The following is a 22,688-nucleotide window of genomic DNA, read 5'->3' as shown; positions in this document are numbered from 1 at the left end:
CGACTAAAATTTCTCCTTTGTTATTTTTGGACTTTTCTTTTTTTTTAATATTTGTCGCATTTAAGCATTTAAGCCCATTTCAGTTTAGTTCTGCGATAATTTTTTTCACTTTTAGCTGTTGATGGAAGCTTTCTTGCCATACCTTTGATGTCCCTGGTTTGTTTGTCTTCATAAGAGTACCATTGCAGTTTCAGCAACTCTAAACAATCTATTATTTTTGTGAATGTTGTACGACATTCGGCGTTCAGTTTTATTTGTCCATTGTTTAGTACCGTTGCTTTGAATACTATATAGTTGTACTTCAGTGTTTCATATAGCAAGTCAAAGTCGACAACATTACTTACGATAATTGGGGGTGGCTGGGAAATCTAATTTCTTTATTTTGCTCCTTATTTTGTTTTATTTTTATTTGCTGTGGTGAAGATCCTGGAGAATTATTTGCTTTTCTTTTTTTATTTTTAAACGTTATCCAGCCTACTTCTTTCTGCAATTCTTCTTCATCTGTTTCGTGTGTTACAATTGGACTGCTTATTGGCTTGGTGGTTTATCGTTGTTTTGTCCTTGTCATCAGAGCTTTGTTTAGTTAGTTATAGCTGGAGGGCATTTATTTGTTTTTGCATATTGGTTAATACAATTTCAGGACTCTCCCGTGCCAACTTTTCGTTCATCCACGCATTGTAGAGTGCCTGTTCGTTCTGGGTTCTAGTTGTGTTCTCTACATTCAAAACTGCAATATGTGATACGCCTCATGTCGATATTTCCATTTTATTTGTTTTTTGTGCAGTGTTCTTCTCCATATTTTTTATATATTGTTGAAATAATACTGTTATTTTTATGTTTCAAATTATCCTACGCCGCATTTGTGGTCCAGATGTTGAGTTTTCGACCCTTAACGTTTTATGGCATTTTGCATTTATTTTCTACTGTACTGACATTTTTTTCTGATCGCACTTTCATTTTTTCACCGGTCTTTAAAATGTTATTGTTAGACTTATTTTTAACGGCGCATTTGTGACACAGATGTTACACTTTTTTTCGTTTCACAGTTTTTAAGGTAAAAAATTAGTTAATAATTTAATATGTAATTAATAATAAACAATACAAGCGCTTAATAATAAATAAATAATATACAAAAAGTTATCGATCAAAACAAAACATAGCATAATCTTAATTTTAGAAAATGAAATTCAAATTCTAGAGTTGTACATATTTGCTTGCTATAAACTATAAACTCGTAAAATACTCTTTCTACATTTTAAATTACAAGAATTCAAAAATATTGGCAGTAAATAAAAGACTCACTTTTATGTAGAACGTTTTTTATATTTTGCAAACTACGTGCTCGATAGTTATGTGTTACATTATCAAAAGCATTGAAACTTTCCTTCAAACAAAAATCAGCACTTTGATGTAAAGCATTCTTTATATTTCAAGCTTCTTGGGTAGTACGTTTGATATATTATTACTATAAGTATAAGAAACGCCCGCGTTTCTTTGAAACGGTTTACACTTTAGTAATGAATAATTGATGTAAGAAAGTAAAGCAGCAGTAAGTAAGAAAAAGTTAATTTATAATCCTCTATAGTAGATATATATGTATACTTTTTTATTCGATTCATCTTTAATATCAAAATGTCCTAAATAAGATTTATTTATTTTACTTACTACTATTAGGGAAATCGAAATAATATTTCTCGATCTTATATTTCTCTTCATATTTAATTTTTTTCGAATTTTAGAACGAATAAGCGTTACTTATAAAAACATTATTGTTAGGAAGTTGTCGTAAGAAGTTGAAAAAGTTTAATTACAGCTAATTCAGCCTTATATGCCGCATTCACCAGACAATCTCTTCTGATTACTAATTATTTCCAGCGAAAGCACGTGACTTTTAATTCTATGTATATTTTGTCAGAATAATGGAAAAAATCATAAATACTTTAAAACATAATACTGTTCTTTCAATATATGTTTGTAAATATATATATTTTATAACTCTAGAATTATATGGTTCTGTATTTATTTGTATTTTGTTTGCATTTGATAATTATTTAACAAATATTTATTTTATAATATAGTATTAATATCTCATAATTTATAGAATTTTCATGGGATAAACTATGCACTAGATACTAAATATTGTTATATAGAAATATACTATTAAATTTATTTCATAATCATTATTAATGTGCAATATATATTAATATGTAAAGTAATAAAAATTAATCTTGGGAGTTTTAAAATATCTTTATTAATATTAAAACAAATGAAAATCAACAACATTTGGCATTTTGACATAATTAAGTAGCCTCCTTGTTGTTATACATGTATTATCTATACGTATAATAGTAAATGTTCATCGCTGTCGAAAGAATTATGTAAATGGGTGACTTCAAAAGTAATTAGGAATTCAATAGTTATATATATTTATTATTTATTATCACAGATAATAAATGTGAAGCTAGTTTATTATAATTTATTATAGAAATAATAATAATATTTATAGTAAATTAACACTAATAAGCTATTTGTATTTATCCTAATCTATTACAGTTTTAAAATTACAAAGTGCTTATTGACTATATCAAATGGTTATAATCTCTTTAATCTTCTGACTAAGTCATCATTATCCAGAGGCTAGAGAACCTAAGTTTCTTATGAAGGTATTGCCTCCTGGTAAACCTTATGAAGGTTGGTACCATTCCATATTATGTTTATTAGCATTCCATTTTCTCCAAGTCTCAGCCAGCAAATTGAACTCCTAGGATATACAAATGCACTACTTCTTCGCCATTGTATGATTTCCATTATAGTTCCAGTTCTGATCCAGGTTCCAATAAAAAACTTAATTTAAACATTCAAGAAATGTTTCCATAATAAAGCCGATGACATGTTAAAAGGCTTGTTCATTACTTAACTGGATATCGTCAACCTTCAGCAACGTCAATGGCCTCTGCAGCCACAAATTAATAGACGTTATATAACTCAAAGAAGTCAAACATCTTTCGAATGTAATTTATTGATTTGGACCTTCCGTCGAAAGAAAATTCGCCAGTAACGATTTCGTCTCACCATTGAACTTATTTCGAATCGTTACGCAATTTTAATTAAAACTTTCCGTTCACCCTTATCAAAGCAACAAAAAAATGGGCCATTTCTTAACATTATGTATTTTTGTATCTTTTTAAAATTCTCGCTAATTAGAACGTCCGAAAAAAATTGACAGCTAAATGATTTCAGTTAACGATATACTCTTTAATTGTTTAATTATTTTGTTTGTATTTATAAAGTGTCCTTTGAATTTTTAGCTTCTTTCTCGATGAGATTAATAATCAGATGCTAATTTTTGTTATAAAGGATAATTATAAATATCAAAACAAACTACAATTTTCAAATAGTTTCAACCAGTCGCTTAATATTTACAAACTTGACAGCCATTTGCCTATTTTGGGTGAAGTAACAATTACTAAAGTACCTCCATATTAAAGTACTTCTGAAGGCACTTTTCTGAATCTCTGCAAATTTGGCCTTATTCCTTGTTATCGCCAATCTACAATACCTGATTCTAGAAGAATAAAGGAAAGAAAATAATTATTATTACTATATGTTATTACCATATTATTTAAAAGACAAATTCAGACACGCAGATTAAAATGATTCGGCCATGAATGTCATATGTATGGTGAACACATTCCAGAATTCTGTAGTGAAATCATTCTTTTTGTGCAAGACACAGTGAACAACTCTAAAAAAGGCGCGGATCAAGCTCACAAAAAGTGATTTTGAAAAATAGAAGATTAACATGTTTCTGAGCCAGAACATCTGCGACCAATACCCAACTGTGCTAAGATTTAGTGAAAAATGTTGAGTAGAATTTTATCTTCCATTCAGTCCTGACAAGTTACTAACACAAACTGAACTAACATAGACACATAATTAAGAGAATTATTTAATAAAAAAACAAAACAATAGTCAGTCTTATAGCATTTGGGTGCGGCCACAATACCTTTCAGGACTTTGTTCTGAAAAATTTGTGTTTTGTTACTCTTTGCAGAACATCCCCATAATTGAACTCCGAATATCTATATAGGTTTCAGTATTTGCTTATATAATAGCAATTAATTATGTGCTGATGATTGTGATTTTCTTCCAATTAGCCTTGTACATTTTCCGATATTTCAATTCCATTTCTTTTCTCTTTTTCTTTATATGTTTCTTCCAGCGAAGTTTTACATTAAGATTCATTCCGAGATATTTAGCGTTGTTGCTGTATGGACTGATAGTATTATTTAATGTTATTGATGCTTGACGATCTGATTGTAAGTGAACTGCACATGTACAGATTTACTTTCGTTAATTTTTATTTTCCAAGTTTGTGTCCAATTATTTATATTGTCAGTTGCCTATTGTGATAGATGTAGGTGACATGAATTTCACCAGATCATCTAGTAAACAATATTTTTCTTGGAATTATCTTTCATTCTTTCGTTATATGCATTCCAACTCCAATTTATAGTCTAAGAGTACTAGATTTTGTATTAATAAATGTTGTTTAGTCCAGACATTTTCGCACCACATTTCCCAAATTTTGTCAATTCTATTTTTGACTATTACGTATCGTTGATTACTATAATTTGATCGTTTGAGAAAACCCAGATTATGATATATAGCTAAGTTAATTTTAGGTATTATGTCCACATCGCTTGCTAATTCATGTCTAAATATCTCTAAAAGGTGTGTAACTGAATCCAACCACTACATAAAACGCAATATTCATTAATTAGCTCTAATTGTTATTACTGATTCATGATACTGATTAAAATGTGAGTTGCCGTACAAATATATTATCTCGATTAAACTTTTTCTACGTATAATAAAAATGCACCGTTATTCTAAATTACTTGACTCTTTTTTAATATTCCTCATTTCGAAGCTTTGATAATCCTTAAATTAAACAAGCAAAGGAGAGAGGAAATTTTAATTAAAATTACGTAAAGATACACCTAGGTAGAATATAATTAAATGGTGGCATGAGACTTACCTTCACCTAGAGATTTATTCCGCGAAATAAAGGCAATATTAATAAACCTAAATCATACAATTTCTAATTCCAGAATTTCCAGCGTTAGAATATAATTAAATATTTCAATTAAAAAAGGAAGCATTATTTAGACAAATATCAATTTAACCTTCTACCCAGCTCAAGGATAATATTAATACATTTCAAACAATACATTGCTTTCCCAACACAGATAAATCTACTATAACTGGGATTAAATGTTATAGGAAGAAAGCATCATTGTCAATCATCAATCGCGCTGGCGCTCACGAAAAATTTATACTTCTCAAAGATGAAGGCATTATTGACCATCAGTGGCGGCTATTCTTAATATAACAGGTCAATTGAAAAGTCCCCGATCTGGCACATAGATGGCGCTACTAGAATTAAATCTTTTTGTTAGCACTAACCCTCAAAAGATGCATATATAAATTTGACAGCTGCCGGACCATTAGTTTGTGAATTATAGCATATTGAGTGAAGCAATTTTTGTTATTGTGAAAAAAATGGATAAAAAGAAATTTGTGTGTTACAAGTAAGTGAAAACGATGGCAAAAATCCATCCATCCACCGTATGCTGATGAGAGGTGATCGCTGAAACTGACGCCTATTTTGAAGCAAAGGACAAATCGTACTACAAAAATGATATCGAAAAGTTGGAGGGTGGCTATAATCAGTGTATCACCCTTGAAGGAAATTATGTTGAATACAAAAAAAATTAATTTTGCCAAAAAGATGTGTTTTACTATGGTAGGCCGGGGACTTTTCAATCGAGCTGTTAATAAGGCGAAATAGGTGTTCGGAAAAGCCAGATCTTATTAGTCTTGATTATATAATATCCTCTATTTCACACGCATGGTGCTTGAGAAACAATAGCCTCTGTAATTTAGCCTATTCGGATTATTACTTTAGTCGTAGATACCATCTTCTTCCCTTCTATTGTTTGATGTTTGTGTTCGTGTTTGGTCTCCTGCACTTGCTCTACCTATATACCTCTGAGATTTACAATGGCAAGTGATCCAACAGTTCTCAATATTTTGATATTTTCTTCATTAATGTTCAGGAAAAATGGCTCCGAAATTAATGTTGTTGAATGAGTGTCACCAAGCTGTGAAGAATGATCAACTACTACTACTACCACGAATGATCTACTCAGAACTCGAATGAACACCGCTGAATCAATGTCTCTTATTTTCCATGTAAGCTGATGCTTAAGAGTATGTTGAAATACGATGTTACCCGTCACATAATGTATATATATATATATATATATATATATATATATGTATATATATATATATATATATGTATATATATATATATATATATATATATATATATATATATATATATATATGCGTAGAAATCTTCAGCAAGAATAGAAAAATCAGTTGCTCGAATAGAATTAAAATATTTTTGGGGCTTTCCATATAATTCACCTTTGGTCGTTCTGCAGGGTAACTAATGCCAATTAGGGGAATTTAATCCCCAATAATCCAAGTCAAATTCCCTAAATTGAAAAGAAAAATTTGGCGATTCTCTACAAATTCCTTTAAAAATTTGTAATAAATGTTAAAGGTTCACTAAAGGTTTAACACCCGGGTTGATTTAGCATCCCATGAGTGAATATTGCTTCTTCTAAAACAAAATTATTTTAGTAAATTTAAGAAGGCAAATAATGGAATAATTTAAGAAAGAAAAAAATGAAAGAACAGTGTAATTAATATTTTAACTTTTGTTAAACTTGACATTGCCGCCCAATATCTTAATCCCTTCTAATATTGCCATTAAATAAACTAGAATTACAAACTACTCAATATCAATTTCCTTTGGTTTGAAGGTTCTAAATAGATGATCAGCAAATGCTTCGGTTTTTCCTTAATTACTGCATGGACAATTTCCAAATAGGTCTCTTACAGGTCGACTGTGTAGAAAGTAGTCGATTTTGGGTTATATTTAGGCGTTCGATTTTGTTGTAATTTTTTTCATAGTCTTCGTTTTTCAGCCACCAATTCCTTGATTGGTTTCGTATAATTAATACCTTTAAGTGTACTCTTAATTTCTGGAATTTTATTCCAAGCAGATATCTACAATGAATGTTTCTGCTTTAAAATTTAATTTTTCGGCTATATTAAAGGGTACATTTAATTGAATTCGATTAAATTCTTCAACAAATCCTTCCCAGTCCATTCTCTTGTTTATTAGCGTTGAATTTTCTTTTTCCCTTATTATATTTTCACTCAGTGACAGAATCAATGGTATGTGATCTGAACTTTGACTAAAGTTTTCTTCGACTTCCATATAGTTAGAAGTTATGTTTCTAACCATGAAAAAATCTAACAGGTCTGGGGTTTTCTCTCAATCAGTCGGCCAATAAATTAATTTTCTGGATGACTTGTAACTACATCTTAGCTCACTTTTCATTCTAGCTGGTGCTAATAATATATCATTATTATAATTAAATTCTTTTTATTGTTTTAACTTCGATATCCATAAATAATCAAAAAATGTTTTTAAATAAATATATAGGTAATTATAGAGAATTTTACTCAAAATAAAAAATTATGATATTGCATATTGATTGGGTGAAAACGATGTAGTAACGTTGACTATTAATATTTTCTCTTAAACGTAGATTTAAAAATCTACTAAAAAATAATAATATGCTCCATATGCACTTACAACATACAAACACCAGAACTTGTGTCAAAAAATGACCTTTATCTTTTTAAATAATTTTTATCTCTCTACTCAGTCCACTGTTTAATTTCAATTGTATAATAAAAATCTACGTTTCCATTTTTGTCACTAAAAGCGAAAGCGAATAAAAATATATTTATTGCACATAAATAGATACGAATGGTGCTCGAAATATATATACCAAAAAAAGAGATTGTTTATGGTCTATTGTGCGAGAAATCTGAACAAGCTCGAGAAAAGTTTTCTCGTAGACAATTTGTTGAATAAAATATAACCAACTCGTTCCTTTGATATCTTTAAGATTTCCTGCAATTTCAGTTTACGACCAAAAAGAGCAAGAGAGAAAAGGAGAGACAGAGAGAGAGAGAGAGAGAGAGAGCAAACAGAAACATCCCTCCACAAAATGCTAACTATCCTCATATTTTTATATTAGATATTTTTGTATAGGAAAATTCAGAAATAGTTATTACATCAATTATTCTTAGTAAACAATGTGTGCAAATTAATTTTAAGAGCGTATTTTAGTATTGAATATAATAATTACGCATTATTAAAACTATTCCCTTAAGCAGCATATGGTAGCCACATTCTCTCAGCGACGCCTGTTTATTTTGTTGTTTGTTATAAGTCAATGATGCCAAGTCACAACGGCAAACTACTCTACTGAACAGCACGTCAAAACAATACATTTTAGATGAGTAGCCAGTACTAAGACAAGTGTAATTATCAGGATACATTACTTGACAGATAATTTCGGATTTGGCGCATGCGTATATTGGGCTCCATCTATTTTTGGAACAGAGAATAATTCAAGTCTGGCTCATGCGTATATACAGCTTCATTTACTTACTCCTTTTTTATTTATAAAATGTTTATAAAAATAATTTATATATAAATTATTTTTATAAACAAATTTGATAAATATTTGATTTAATGTTGAAACTATATATAAACTATAAGGAGGGAAATACAAATTGGAAAATATTTTAAATAACACATTTTATTTAAAAAATCATTGAATAAAATGAAAGCCTTTCTATTTTTATAAAAACACCATATTTAAATTAATCTATATATTTGAACAATTAACAAGAACTCCCAGAACCGTATAAACATTACCGTAGAAAAGACCAAGATCGTTTAAATCAAATCCAGCCAATATAGTTAAAACCAAACAATATAAAGTGCGTTCTATATTCCTTGTTTGTCATTAGATCATTAGGGTGTGGTTCATAGTTTTATATTTTGTTTATTTGACACAGGTCTACTTTTGTTACAAAATTAAAGTTTTTCATAGTATACATAGTACTCTTCACTATTCTTGTATCCTAACAAAATCCTATCTAATTTCTTCTTCTCTGATTCTCTGAATTTCACGTTCTTCAACTTTCACTCACAAGAAATTCTAGCTCTATCATAACCATAAAATAAATATTCAGTCATTACTAAAATATATCATGATTAAACTAAATGTCTAATTATTGCCAGTGACTACAATTTTTGCTACTATTCTTGATAGACAAACTTCATTATTCTAGAATTGACTATTTCCAACACAACAAGAATACATTTCTTCTCTGTTCGTGTAACTATTTTGAAATCTGCTTCTATTTCGGAGAAAAATGTTCGCATATGTACCACAAAATCTAAATATTGTACTTTTTTTGTGTCTCCACTCGATCGACTGTATGGATCAACTCAAAAAGAACGTACCGCCATTAGAAACGGAAGACAATACAGTTTTTTTTTCTATAGCTTTTATCTATATGGATAAATTGGTGTTCTTTTATATGGCTTTTTGGCTCGATAATATAATGATGATAGAAAACGGTGATAATCGATTAAATTAAACATGTGATTCCAGTCGAGTGATGATGTGTAACACACTGTGGGTACCATAATGGACATAATACATGAACAAAAAGAACAGTGGGTGATATCCCACTTTTTTCTGCGATGTTTTTAAAGTCACAAGTTTATGTCCTTAAATTTTAACAGCAGTGGAATTGAAAGCAGAGACATTGAAAATTGGAACAATCAAATCCATGACGTCATGAGAAGCCTGTGAATATTACACACCCAATAGTTCAACAATAGCTGGTTTGATTATTTTTCATCATCTACGTGCCTTATTAAAACAACATATTGTCACAGAGGAATTTAATTTTTCTGGAGATATGTCAACACTCTCACATTATCTATAACGCAATATTGTGAAAATGCAAACATTGATAATGTAGTTATTTTGCGAATTACATAAACTTCATAAATATGTAGAAATCTTCCCATACTTAAATTAAATATGGAATACTTATTTAAATTAAATTACTCGGAATTTAGTAAACGAAAACAAGATTTCAGTCTTATTTTGTTTGGTTCTCACCCAAACTTAATTTAATACACATTCAATAGTTTATGTTAAAATATTTAAAATTCAATGCAAATAAATATTGTGTTATAAAATATTTGTATCAGATATAATGGAATGCAAATAAGTTTGATAGATTTTTATAGTAAGATAGTTAAGTTTAATATAATAATCCAAACTTTTATACATAGATGCCAATTTTATTGAACTAAACAACGACTTAAGTCAATGGTAATATTTTATATAGCTTCTGGCTTTTGTAACACCACTTCTGAATACCTCAAAAAAGGGGCTAATGGTCACTAATAGCCAACTGTTATAAAAATTGATATATAAATTAAATAGAAAAGTTATTAATAAAATAATTGTATTACATTTGCTTTCAGGAATCATTCAGTGAAAACAATAAACATGCGAAACTATCATATTTATTTTATTTAGATTCAGTCGACTTCGACGATCTGAAATAATTTGTCCTATTTTTGAAAATAATCATTTAAATGGAACCTCGCTAATGCACACTTCTCCTAGGTATAGCTATGGATTTTCCATCAAGTAGGCTTATTACCGATTTGCTGTAGATTTAGGCTTTTAATGAAAAACTTTTTTGAGAGGTGACAGTTGTTGATTAGTACAATAAACTTCTATAACAGTTTGAGTTTCTTTTCTTAATTGTTACTCAGATATTTCACGGTCTCCATAAATGTTAAAGGTTCACTAAAGGTTTATCACCCCGGTTGGATTAGCATCCCATGAGTGAATATTGCTTTTTCTAAACCTTGTACATATTTTGAAGTAAATAACTCTCCATTCAGTTCCCTTTTTATGTTAGTTCATTTCAAAATCCTCTTATCATTTATCTTTTCTTTGTGTTTTTGAGTATATTGTAACATATTTCTTTTGTTTTCTCCCTTTACTACTAACTGACGCTTCATTATATTTATGCATCTACTATTTTTTCACTTCTTTGATTTAGGGCATTGGAGCCTATCTTCCATTTATCTTCTCTTTAATCTACCCTGTCTCCTCTATCTCTTTTTTCTCTACTTCTTCCGTGTTTGTCCAAGGTCTCCTTAATTTGTTGGACTTTCCATTTTCAATTTTTTTCCTATTATATTTGTTACATCTATTCCAATCTTTATTATGTCCACCCGCCCGCTTATTTAATACACATTTTTATATGTTTTTATCTCTCAAATATTATCAGTTGTTGTCTTTCTCTCTAGTTCTTGTAATCTTTATTCCTGTCTGTATATTGCTTACTTTATCTCCGTCATTTTAGTGGTTTGGTTTTGCTTCCATAGTTGTGAGTTCATTTTATCGATTTTTCCGCTTATGTTTAATAGATCTCAACGTGAGATAATTTTTATCTTACGTGTCTTTCATTCATCAATTCTTTCATCTGATTTAGTTTTTATTTTCATCTTTGTTATGACCCCATCTCCTTCAATATATTGGACATATAAGGCCAATTTGTTAATATTATTTTTGTAGATTAAAACCTTTGATTGTTTTCTACTCAACTTTTATTTTTTGGCAAATTATTTCATTTTCATTTATCTTCTCTTTAATCTACCCTGTCTCCTCTATCTCTTTTTTCTCTACTTCTTCCGTGTTTGTCCAAGTACTCCTTAATTTGTTGGACTTTCCATTTTCAATCTTTTTCCTATTATATTTGTTACATCTATTCCAATCTTTATTATGTCCACCCGCCCGCTTATTTAGTACACATTTTTATATGTTTTTATCTCTCAAATATTATCAGTTCTTGTCTTTCTCTCTAGTTCTTGTAATCTTTAGTCCTGCGTTTAGTGGTTTGGTTTTGTTTCCATAGTTGTGAGTTCATTTTATAGATTTTTCCGCTTATGTTTAATAGATCTCAACGTGAGATAATTGTCATCTTACGTGTGATTTAGTTTTTATTTCCATCTTTGTTATGGCCCCATCAATGTAATTTTCCCAAACATATTACCGAATAATGCCACATAGCAATAAAGGCATATTTTTTTAACTTGAATTATAACGTTTGTGTAAAATAAATAATTATTTTTCACTGAGCGGAATTTTAATTTATCCGGAAGGAAACTATATTCGTTTATACAACTCAGCCCAAAACGTCACTTCCGCTAAATGTTTCTTGATTCTAATTTACATGTCGTTCAACCAACAGAAGAAAAAATTACGAACATTCAATTCAATTCCATTAAGCGGTTGAAAATTGAATTGAATTTGTTCGCTGCTGAGAAAGTAAATTAACTCTTTTGTCAAATGCATCCTACCAGAAGCGGTATACTCCCGAACGAAACTAACCACTCGAAAAAATAACGAAAGAACAGAAAGCAGATCGAAGTTAAGATGCAGTTTTATTGTTAGGTTATTTTATTGTTGTTTTAACATGTTATGAAGATTTTAACTTTCCAAAGAGTTACGAATATTTTATATCCTGGATTTTATATATAATTATAAAAAAGAATCTTTATTTCACTTGATCACATATTCACCGCATAGTCATTTTAAGTTAATAAGTTTTCTAATACTTTGTAGTGGGTTCCTAGAAGAGAAATTATGCACGAAATTGGAAAACGTGATAAAACCAACGAGTATTTAAACTTCGTACGTTTGGAAGTTTGAAAGTGACAGTTTGGTATATATCCTCAATATGCCACTAATTATATATACCGATTTACGTCGCAGAACGCTCAATGGTGTAAGGTACAGATATATAGAAAAAGCAATCGATTACATTTTAGAGAAAATAATTCCTATTGCCCCCCACGGGGCTTGGAATCATCAGGTATGATGAGTGACATCACCGGGACCGGAGTTCCTTTTCCCTGCTGTTGTGTCGTCGCTTGAGGATTTCACAAAGGGTTAACGACACCTAGGGGGCTCAGCCTCTGAGCCTTAGTCATGCCATGCGATTGTCGTCTGTAATCATGTCTAGTGGGCAATCGCGAAGGACATTATCTTAACCGTCTGGGTTAAGAGGAGACAATCTCAATAAAAATCCAAATACTAAGGTTGAGTTGAACCGAAAGGATGCGTGGCTTAATAGATGATCAGTCTCTATAAACTCAACCCTCGTATCATACTCACCCTCCTGTAGTAATGGGGTTGGGCCCACATCCCGGGCTCTGTGGCGGTGGACGTATATTTCATCCTATGACTAGTAGGAACAACATGAAAAACATTAATTCACTTCCACCTCTTCCAGGGTCAAACAGACCCCGATACGAGATTTATACTAATGGCTCTCCATTCGATGGCAATCATATTTTTATTACATCAAGTAAGAGTAATTCAATTGAAAAGATGAGCGCAGTTAGGTTATCTAATCAAATCCTGACATAAATTGGCGAGCCTGCAAGAATGAATAAAATCAGAAGCAGTTCCATACTCGGTTCTACAAAGAGCGACGACGAGTCTAAAAAACTTCAACTATCTTCCTTATGCGACCGCCCTATGACTGTTAAGCCCCACTCCACTCTGAAGCACTATCGCGGTATAATCACCCACCCTGAACTGACCCTTTGCTCGGATGAGGATATAATAGAAAACCTAAAACCATTCGGAGTGCATGGACTGAGAAGAATCACTCAGATCAAAGTTGGAGTAACCACCTCTACGGATAGTGTGAACCTGAATTTTAAAAGAAAGTCCCTCACCTCCCTCAGAAAGAGTAAAATTTGCTTACCTCTCGCACCCTGTTCGACCCTATGTCCCACCCCCATTGCGTTGTTCTAAGTGCCAGTCGTCGTCCTGGTCAATCTTTGCCAAAAAACTCAACTATCGTTCCTCTTCCAAATTCCACACCATCATAAAGAATCTCCCTTCCCTCACACTCTTGCACATGGACATTTATAATGAGATTTGGTCACTTGGTTCCTCTTTGGCCTCCTGGTCCCACTCTATCCTGATCAAAGTATATCTGAAAGTACCGTCCCATTTACCTCACCAACCTTTTTTGTAAGATGTTCGAGTATATTATCCTCAACCGTCTATCTTGGTTCCTGAAAACTCATTCGTTAATATATGATTTTGTGTGTGGGTTTCGCTCTGGTTGGTCTACAGTTAACCATTTTGTGAGCTTAGAGAACGATATAAGAAATGCTTACTCGGACAGAAAACACCTACTGGCATTATTATTGGATTTACAAAATGCATTTGATAGAGTTAATATGTCTTTGATCATCAACAATTTACACTGCTTTGGACTCAACGGTAATATCCTGGACTTTGTCAAGAATTTTCTCAGTAGCAGATCTTTCCGAGTCCGTTCGGAAGGTTTTCTCTCCCTCGCCTACCCGCTTTCGACTGGAGTCCCTCAAGGTTCAGTTCTAAGTCCTACTTTATATATAATTGCCCTAGATTCAATATACAAATTTCTTGACTCAAGACTCGCCTTCTATTTTTTGAGAACGACATACTTATTTATCGCTCGGTCAAGTCTCCAAACTTTGGAGGAAGGCTCATTCAAGGAGCTCCAAATCGTCTTTCTTCCTGGTGCTCCCCCACCGGATTCCTTATTATATGCAACTACTTCTTTCAGAGGCGTAACTGTATCTGCGTCAATGCCTTCTCTCTTAGTAACACTCCAAACCTAACTGTTAAGTTGTTAGTTAATGCCACTTAACTCATTATTTAATATAGCATTTTATTTTAAGTAATGTATTCTTAAGAATAACTAATTAATTATGTCACTGTCTAAAATCCAGAAACTTCTTATTGAAGTCAAGATACATTCCTACGAATAAGATGTCCCCATTAACATGTACACAATACGTATAAATCCTGTCTACCGTGTCTGTATGTTATTTCTTCACACACACAGCTCTTCTACCTCTGTGTTATGTTTTATATTTTAAATATTATAACTTGAGTCTTTCCTATCGCAAGTAAACATCTGAAAACAATTGCTTCATCAATAGCTAGGCGTTCTGAAAGTTCGTTTAGAGTTTGAACCAGGTTTTCGTCTAATATCTTTAACTTTTTTGATCCACCAGGCCATTCTCTGTCATTGACTGTCAAACCACTACATTCAAATAGTGTTAATTAACGAAAACCAGCTATTGGAATATGAGAAGACCATTACTATAAGTTTCTAAATGTTTTTACATTTCCATTTTACAACAGCTGTCTTCAAATCAAACATCACTGTCTGTAATTTTATGTATTCCATCTGTATGCACAGAACAACTCAATAATACCAAATAGAACATTATTATTTAATGTAGAAATATGTCAAAACCATCGATATTTAACAGTTACACCAAATAGACATCGCTGATCAAAATGTATGAAAGCACCTAATACTTAACACTTTCTCCATGAACTAATTTCTTAGCAAGTTGCGGTGGGACTGGCGTTAAATATATACGATTGTCCGTGTACCTGATTTCAGGACCATCGAAATATTGTTTTACCCTGAAATAATCTCTCAACGAAAACATATCGAACAAAAAAACCTTTTTGCGCCTTTTCTATTTTTCAGCACAGGATCTGTAAACACATTGTAATAAAAAAAAGGCTGCCATAAAAAAGTTCATAATACACAACGAAACTATTGGATAATAACACGTAATGTATTTATTTAAGGGACCAGAATTGTTCCTTCTTTTTTGTAGCATACGTAATATAATACTCTAGAAATATCAGCAGAAAAAAATATATGAAAATATTAGCAGGCTCGGCAGACATCGTCCTATTTAAATGTCACTTTTCATACCGAGTGATGTCTAGTCAAGTTTATAGACGATTTTAATGTGTTTTTTGATACACGTGCAGTGATATCACAGCGATACATTGATGTTTATACCGAAAACAACAAAATTTTAAATTAATCTTTATTAATGTGATAAAAATATCTGGTTGGTTAAGGCGCCAGGACGGTCCTCCAACTGTTGCGATCGTCGCGGGTTCGAATCCTGTTGGGGCATAGAAGTACTTTATGATTGTAAGTGTAAATGTCTTTATAGGCAACAGTGGAAAATCCGACAAGGAGTAACCATCCCACATAAACCTCGTTGGTAAATAGGAGCCTTAAAATATAAAAACGAAGGATCTGGTCACGCTCAAAACGTCTGCACAGCCAAAAATCAGGTGGTCTTGAATGTATTCTTCCATATGACGAGGACTATCTTTATATGATGATGTAAGAATATATGAGTTACCGATATCACCTTCGTTACTGATGTTAGCATAAGCGAATGTATATAGTCCTCAGAATGAAGCTTGGATTGATTAAACTAAATATATCGTGGTCGCTCACTTAAAAGCAAGTTAAAACTAACAAGAATGTAGATGAAATCTCACAGATATAACAAATTGAAAATATAACTAACCATGGCAACATTTAAAAATATCACCATAAACATACAGTATGGCAACATCTTTATTATCCAATATCTTACAGTAGTTTATCATATACAACTCTGTTATATTTAATAAATTAATAAAACAATATGTAATAAATTATAATAATATATGTAATAAATAATAATATTAAGTCATTAAAGAAATAATAAAACTTGAAAAGCTTGGCAACAAAATTCTAAAATAAAAAGCAGTTCATCCCAAAATAACAAACTTCTACTTACTAAATTTACCATTTTTTTACAAATACATATGTATGGAAAAAATATACCAAATTTTATCGGCATATTTACGAAACATCGTGAATACATAAATATATTTACTGAATGTTTTTGTAACAAAGGACATACTAAATATTCATTAAACCTTTTAAAATATTATTATTACCTATTGTATATTTATTTCAGTTTTACCTAGAGCATATATCTAAAAAATGTTGTTTATTCTTTCCAAAACAGCTAATAACATTTTTTAAATGATTGCTGTCATAAGCGGAGAAACTCGAACTAAAAATTGAAAAATAATATATCTTAGTGGTTGGAACTTAGTGGGCGAACCGTCGGTTATTGTTGTTCAAAAGTTTTGAAACATTTATAGAATTACCAGATATCCAGTTTGGATTTCGAAATCACCACTCGACAATCCACCAAGTGCAGAGAGCTACACCGATGGTTGAAAAGGCATTCGAAGAATACTGCCCTATAATATTCCTGAACGTGTCACAAGATTTGACCAGTTATGGAATTTGGGATTAATGAATAAATATTCGAATAAATTGACGGACATTCACCAAAATATGAAACAAATTAGTTAGCTAAAGAACTGTAATATTTTGTCAATTTTCTACATACGGGCCACATACGACAGTACTACAGTATACAAGAAGTTGTATACAGTTGATTAGGGAAAAAGTAATTTTGTTTTCAAGTTTTTCAAATAGATTTTATTTATATGCATTTTAGTATATGAATAATTCAATTGCTGTTTTCATCAATTACCTTTTTCCACTTTCCTGATAAAACTACAGTTATCCATCACTATAGACTTCTGAAATTTCTGTACCAAAAACTGGTCCTAGGACTCATTATCGTACATACTGCTTAATTTTTGATAATGCAAAACTAGAAAGCCAAATACGACGAAAATTACTCCCTGTTTCTATTAATAATTTAACATATTATTATTAAAGATATTCAAAATTAACATTTTATTAAAAAATTGTGTTGCAGATCATCTAAGGAACGCCTGAAAGGATATTTTCGATTCAGCAACAGAAAGATGAGACACTCTAATGAAACTGTTGTGACAGCTGCCGGAACACCTGCCTCCCGTTTTAAATTCCTGCATGGATCCCATTTACAACTGGAGGAGGGTCTATCCGATGGAACCATCAGTTTGCAACAGGATAGTAACTCTTCTTGATGCTGAACTCCAAAAGCAAGGAAACACAAGTAATATTAACTCGACACATTACCTAAAAAATACGTCTTGATATTTGAGTAAAAATGTACATATTTTGTACGATGAATATCAACAAATATATAATATGCATTGCTTTAATTTTTTTAAGCAACTTTAGTGTTATTCATTAATTCATTTTTATACTTTGGGCAATATTTTTACATCTAGCACCCATTTTTTGGTAACAAGAGGAAAAATGTGTTAACTTTCTAAAAGGACAGTTTAAATATAAACAGTGAAAACAAAAGCCATATGTATATAATTGTATACATACCAGATATAAACAATACTGACACACATACTTAGTGCAGATAATTTGGAGTGTTTTGCATGATCTATTTATTGGTAAATAAGATGAAACTTCTTGAAAGAAAAACTATGTCTTATTATTTGCTCTCTGTGTACCCGATTACATTTCTTAGAATGAATATGCATTATAACAAACTAATTTTGATTATAACTTAATCACGAAAACCTAGAAAAACGCTAAAAGCACTCTTGTTTATTTTTCCGGTACCTGGTAGAAAATGGTAGCCAAAATAAAAACAAATGAACCATAGAAATGAAAGGGACCAATCAATGCCTTCGCGGCTCTTAGCATAGTAGTTCAAATAAATAATAAATAGTTCAAAGTAGTGACAACTAGATAAGTTATAAAATGAGAATGGGTTTATAACACAAAAACTATTAATTTAACTTAAAAAACTGATTTATTATTTTTAAGCATATTTAACTTTTACGGTTAGATCTTATTTCCTTCGCTACAGCGTCTTCTTGTGAAGTCCTTTTAATATAACTATATGTCTCCTTGTTTGTTCTTTTACACTACCTGTATATTTCATTTCTTGATAAATCTATATTTAATACATTATGCATTCTTCCTAGTACATTTGCCATTTCTGCAAAACAATAAGTATTCTTTCTCTGCTCGCATATTTTAACCAAATGCTAATGTATATTCTTAACAATTACACACACATCTGTACATATAAATATTTAACACTCTACTATAATATTTCCTACAGTTACCGCATATTAATTATATACCCACCTTTAGTTGTTTCCACTCTCATCACCCTGTCTTGAATCCCATATTGAGGAAGTTTCATTCAAGCGAATAACGAAGCTGTTAATTTCCAATCAATTTGTCAATTTATTCTTCAATGTGTGTGATCAAATTCATCCAAGCCGAAGGTGTTATTAACCATTCCTGTTTCTACCATGAAGAACAATATATCTGCAATGAATTATTAGTTAGTGTTATGACTAATTAAACCTAATCAATTTTTATTCCAACGTTTACCATGTTCCATCAACGTTTGTTGTCTTAACACAATTTTTATTGTCTTTTTGCCATGAGTAACCATTGGGTATATTGGTCCTGTTGTGATATATTCATGTCTCATCTAAATACACAAATTGAAATAACCAGTTTTCCTTAATTTTATTATATGCTTTTAAAAATTGTATACTTTTAAAAGCTATACCTGAAAGTTCAATTAAACCTCTTCCTGGGTTATCTAACAGTGTATGAGAAGATGTTCCTATGTAATAACTGTAATAAATTATCTTTGTATTAACTAAACTGTTAACTGTTTTTATACATTTCATATATTTGATCTCTTATAGAATTAACATCAAGCTAATTAATTCGTCTCCCGCTTTGTATGAGGACGGTTTCTTTTCGTTGAATCCAAGATTATATTTTTTATGTTTTGAGATATTTCAATGACCGTGTCCATACTAATATTCAGTACAACTGCAAGACGCTAAAACACACTTTCAATAAAAAAAAGTAGCAACTTAATATTTGACAGTAAAAATACTTACCTCTCTAACAAATTTTACTGACAAGAGGGAGCCTCCATTATCTCGTTCCTGTTCGAAGTAACTGATTTCTAATCAGTAACTGATTTCAGTAACTGATTAGAAACGCAATCTGCTCTGTCTGGCTTCGGCATTTTCAATCAGAATAATAATAAACAGCGATTTGAAATTTACAAATTGCAGACAATATATTAAACATCTTGATGTTGTAAGTTAACTGTTGTTTTGAGTAGACTATATATATATGACCATCGATTGTACAGTGATTGTAACGTTTTCTCATCTAACGCACTAAAGAAGTCATGTTTTATATTTATTTTGTACTTACACTATTCGCTTATATATATTTTTTAGGTTAATCTTAACCCTAATGATAATGTTTCAAATATCTCAAATTTACTACGGTATATTATCCCTCCCAAACCAACTATACTCATAAGAGTCGGTACAGACCACGGTCTCCAAGGTCTCCATATATATATATATATATATATATATATATATATATATATATATATATATATATATATATATGGAGACCTTGGAGACCGTGGTCTGTATATAGAGTATATTATATATATATATATATATATATATATATATATATATATATATATATATATATATATATATATATTATATATATATATATATATATATATATATATATTATATATATATATATATATATATATATATATATATATATATATTACATTAATATATTACATAGATGTACTATATTTAAATCAAACCGTTAATTTCTAAATGGATCATTGATATATATATCTAAATACATTTATTCATAAAGATCTTGATATACTGAATACTTGATGTTATAAGAAAACCTTAAAAATTCTAATATGTTATACCGAATATTAACGAAAAAAATAACGATCCTATTGAGGGATACAACTGTTCTCTCAAAGAAAACGAGAAAAAGGAGAAAATAACCAACACGTGTCTGATATAAATAAGCTTTCCTTTTCTCCATAATTTTATCAATTCATTATTGTTCCGGTTTTTCAAAGTAAACTCGGTTGACTAAAGCTAATATAAGAAAAGAGCAAATGGAAATAATTAATTAAAAGAAAGAATATTTTTGCATTATTATTCTAAGTAGTGTTCTAAGTATTTAACAAACTTTGCAGGTAATTAGACTAAATCAAATAAATTGTTACGTTAATTGGTTTCTATAAAACTGCAAAGTACCATATTATTTTTCGTTTTTTTTTCTGATAAATACAGGTACTAAATATCATTAGAAAAATTCCTAAGATTAAAAATGTATTGAATATTATGGGACTTACTGATAATTTATATCGCCAAATTCGATGGATTTAAAACCTACAAAAGAGGAGGTACATATTTCCAAAATGTTTAATTTTACAATGCAGATATATGTACAACACTTTGCAATTTTGTTCATATAGTAAATATATTTGATTACTATTTCCTTGTTCTCTTTACTTTTACAAATCAAATGGCTGAATTTTCTTTATAGTTAATATATAATGTATTGATTTCTTTTATTCGTCCCAAATCTATCAAATATTAGAGAAACTGATGAGTCAATACTTAACATGAAAAAAAAAATTTTGAATTTTGTCCATATTTTTCAAACTAATTTTATTTATACTAGTAATCGCCCTGTGGTCGAAATTCGAATATGTTAAGTTAATATATATAAGTATTAATAAGTTTAAATTTAATATTACACCACTCAATATTATAATAAAATATCATATGTAAAATTATTTTGAAAACTTTATCTACTGATTTCTACTTTATCTTAAGTCCCACGTGGGAACTGACAACTCACTAACAAATGAGGAATTAAAATTCTATGAAGCCATTTTGTATTTATTAATTTTCTTGGCAACATTCATTTTAATTATTGATGCATTTATACATTTACTAGAGAAATCTGAAGTGAATTATAGCACGAAATTTAATACCACTAAAATTTACAGAAGAATCATAATAACTTTTAGAATTAACTCTACTACAATGTACTATTTTTTCAGAACCATATCAATTATTATCAGTCCTTAAGCAAGAACTATTTTTCTTAGCCATTCTCTGTTCACGAAGCAATAAACTAAATCAAAAGCTGATATCGAAATTCTAAATATCTTATCAACAAAGAGGACACACGATTCTTCTTATTCTCGAATTTTGTATGATATAATGTATGTTGGGATAAAATATTCGAATAGATCTTTCACAGCTGTTTCACCTTCCGACAAAGTGGACACATTAATTTGTTCTCTCTATAAAAATGTAAAATATAATTTTACGTGACCATACTATTTTTAATTGTTTTTATCCCAACATGCCATAACTCTTTAATAGTTCCAACAACATGGGAACAACTGAAAATAACACTGCTTAAAATTAATATGTTCTAACACACTCACTTTCGGTTTTAATATCGTTTAAAATGTAAAATTCAGTGATTTGTCGATACAACATTGCCAGATTTTGATTTTAAAAATTATGCATCCGTGGTTGATATACGTACATCATAAATTATGAATAATCTACCGAACAAGAGTTGCAGCGAGTCGGCCAGGGTCTAAAATATTTCTTTGTATATTTCGATCTGATGGTTATTCCTGGTTGCTTGATTTGGGTACATTTCGTTTTATTGGAATTTATTTATTTGTAGTGCATATTACACAAAAATTTTAGACCTGGAAATTCTTCCTCAATATATGTTTTAACGGTGCCAAATTTCACTAAAATCCAGGTGCCCACGTTTTCCTCAAAAAGTTTTCCCCTTTTCTGAGGTATTTTTTTAACCATGGCCTATTTTGCACATTACTACCTTTCGTAATTTTTTTCCATCACCCGTTCAGTTTAGTTCACTTCACTTTAAATTGTTTTCATTTCACTTTA

At 30.4% G+C, this 22,688-nt stretch overlaps 1 protein-coding gene across 2 annotated transcripts in view; it reads left to right on the top strand.

Annotated features, from left to right (window-relative positions):
* The window catches only part of LOC143190354 (orexin receptor type 2), a 419,319-nt gene that overhangs the window by 383,748 nt on the left and 12,883 nt on the right, over positions 1-22,688 (top strand). For both annotated transcript variants that reach the window (XR_013004215.1, XM_076394586.1), the window contains exon 7: positions 17,729-17,950. Coding sequence is in view for 1 of the 2 variants with exons in the window: in XM_076394586.1 (XP_076250701.1) it covers positions 17,729-17,921 (193 nt within the window). In the remaining variant the exon portion in view is untranslated. The remainder of the gene's footprint in view (positions 1-17,728; positions 17,951-22,688) is intronic.

This window comes from Rhynchophorus ferrugineus, unplaced genomic scaffold (assembly GCF_030347505.1).
Source record: "Rhynchophorus ferrugineus isolate W39M unplaced genomic scaffold, kcgeb_rfMv2 rfM2, whole genome shotgun sequence".
NCBI lineage: Eukaryota > Metazoa > Arthropoda > Insecta > Coleoptera > Curculionidae > Rhynchophorus > Rhynchophorus ferrugineus.
The sequence above is the reverse complement of the archived record's forward strand: the minus strand, read 5'-3'. Positions and strand labels throughout refer to the sequence as shown.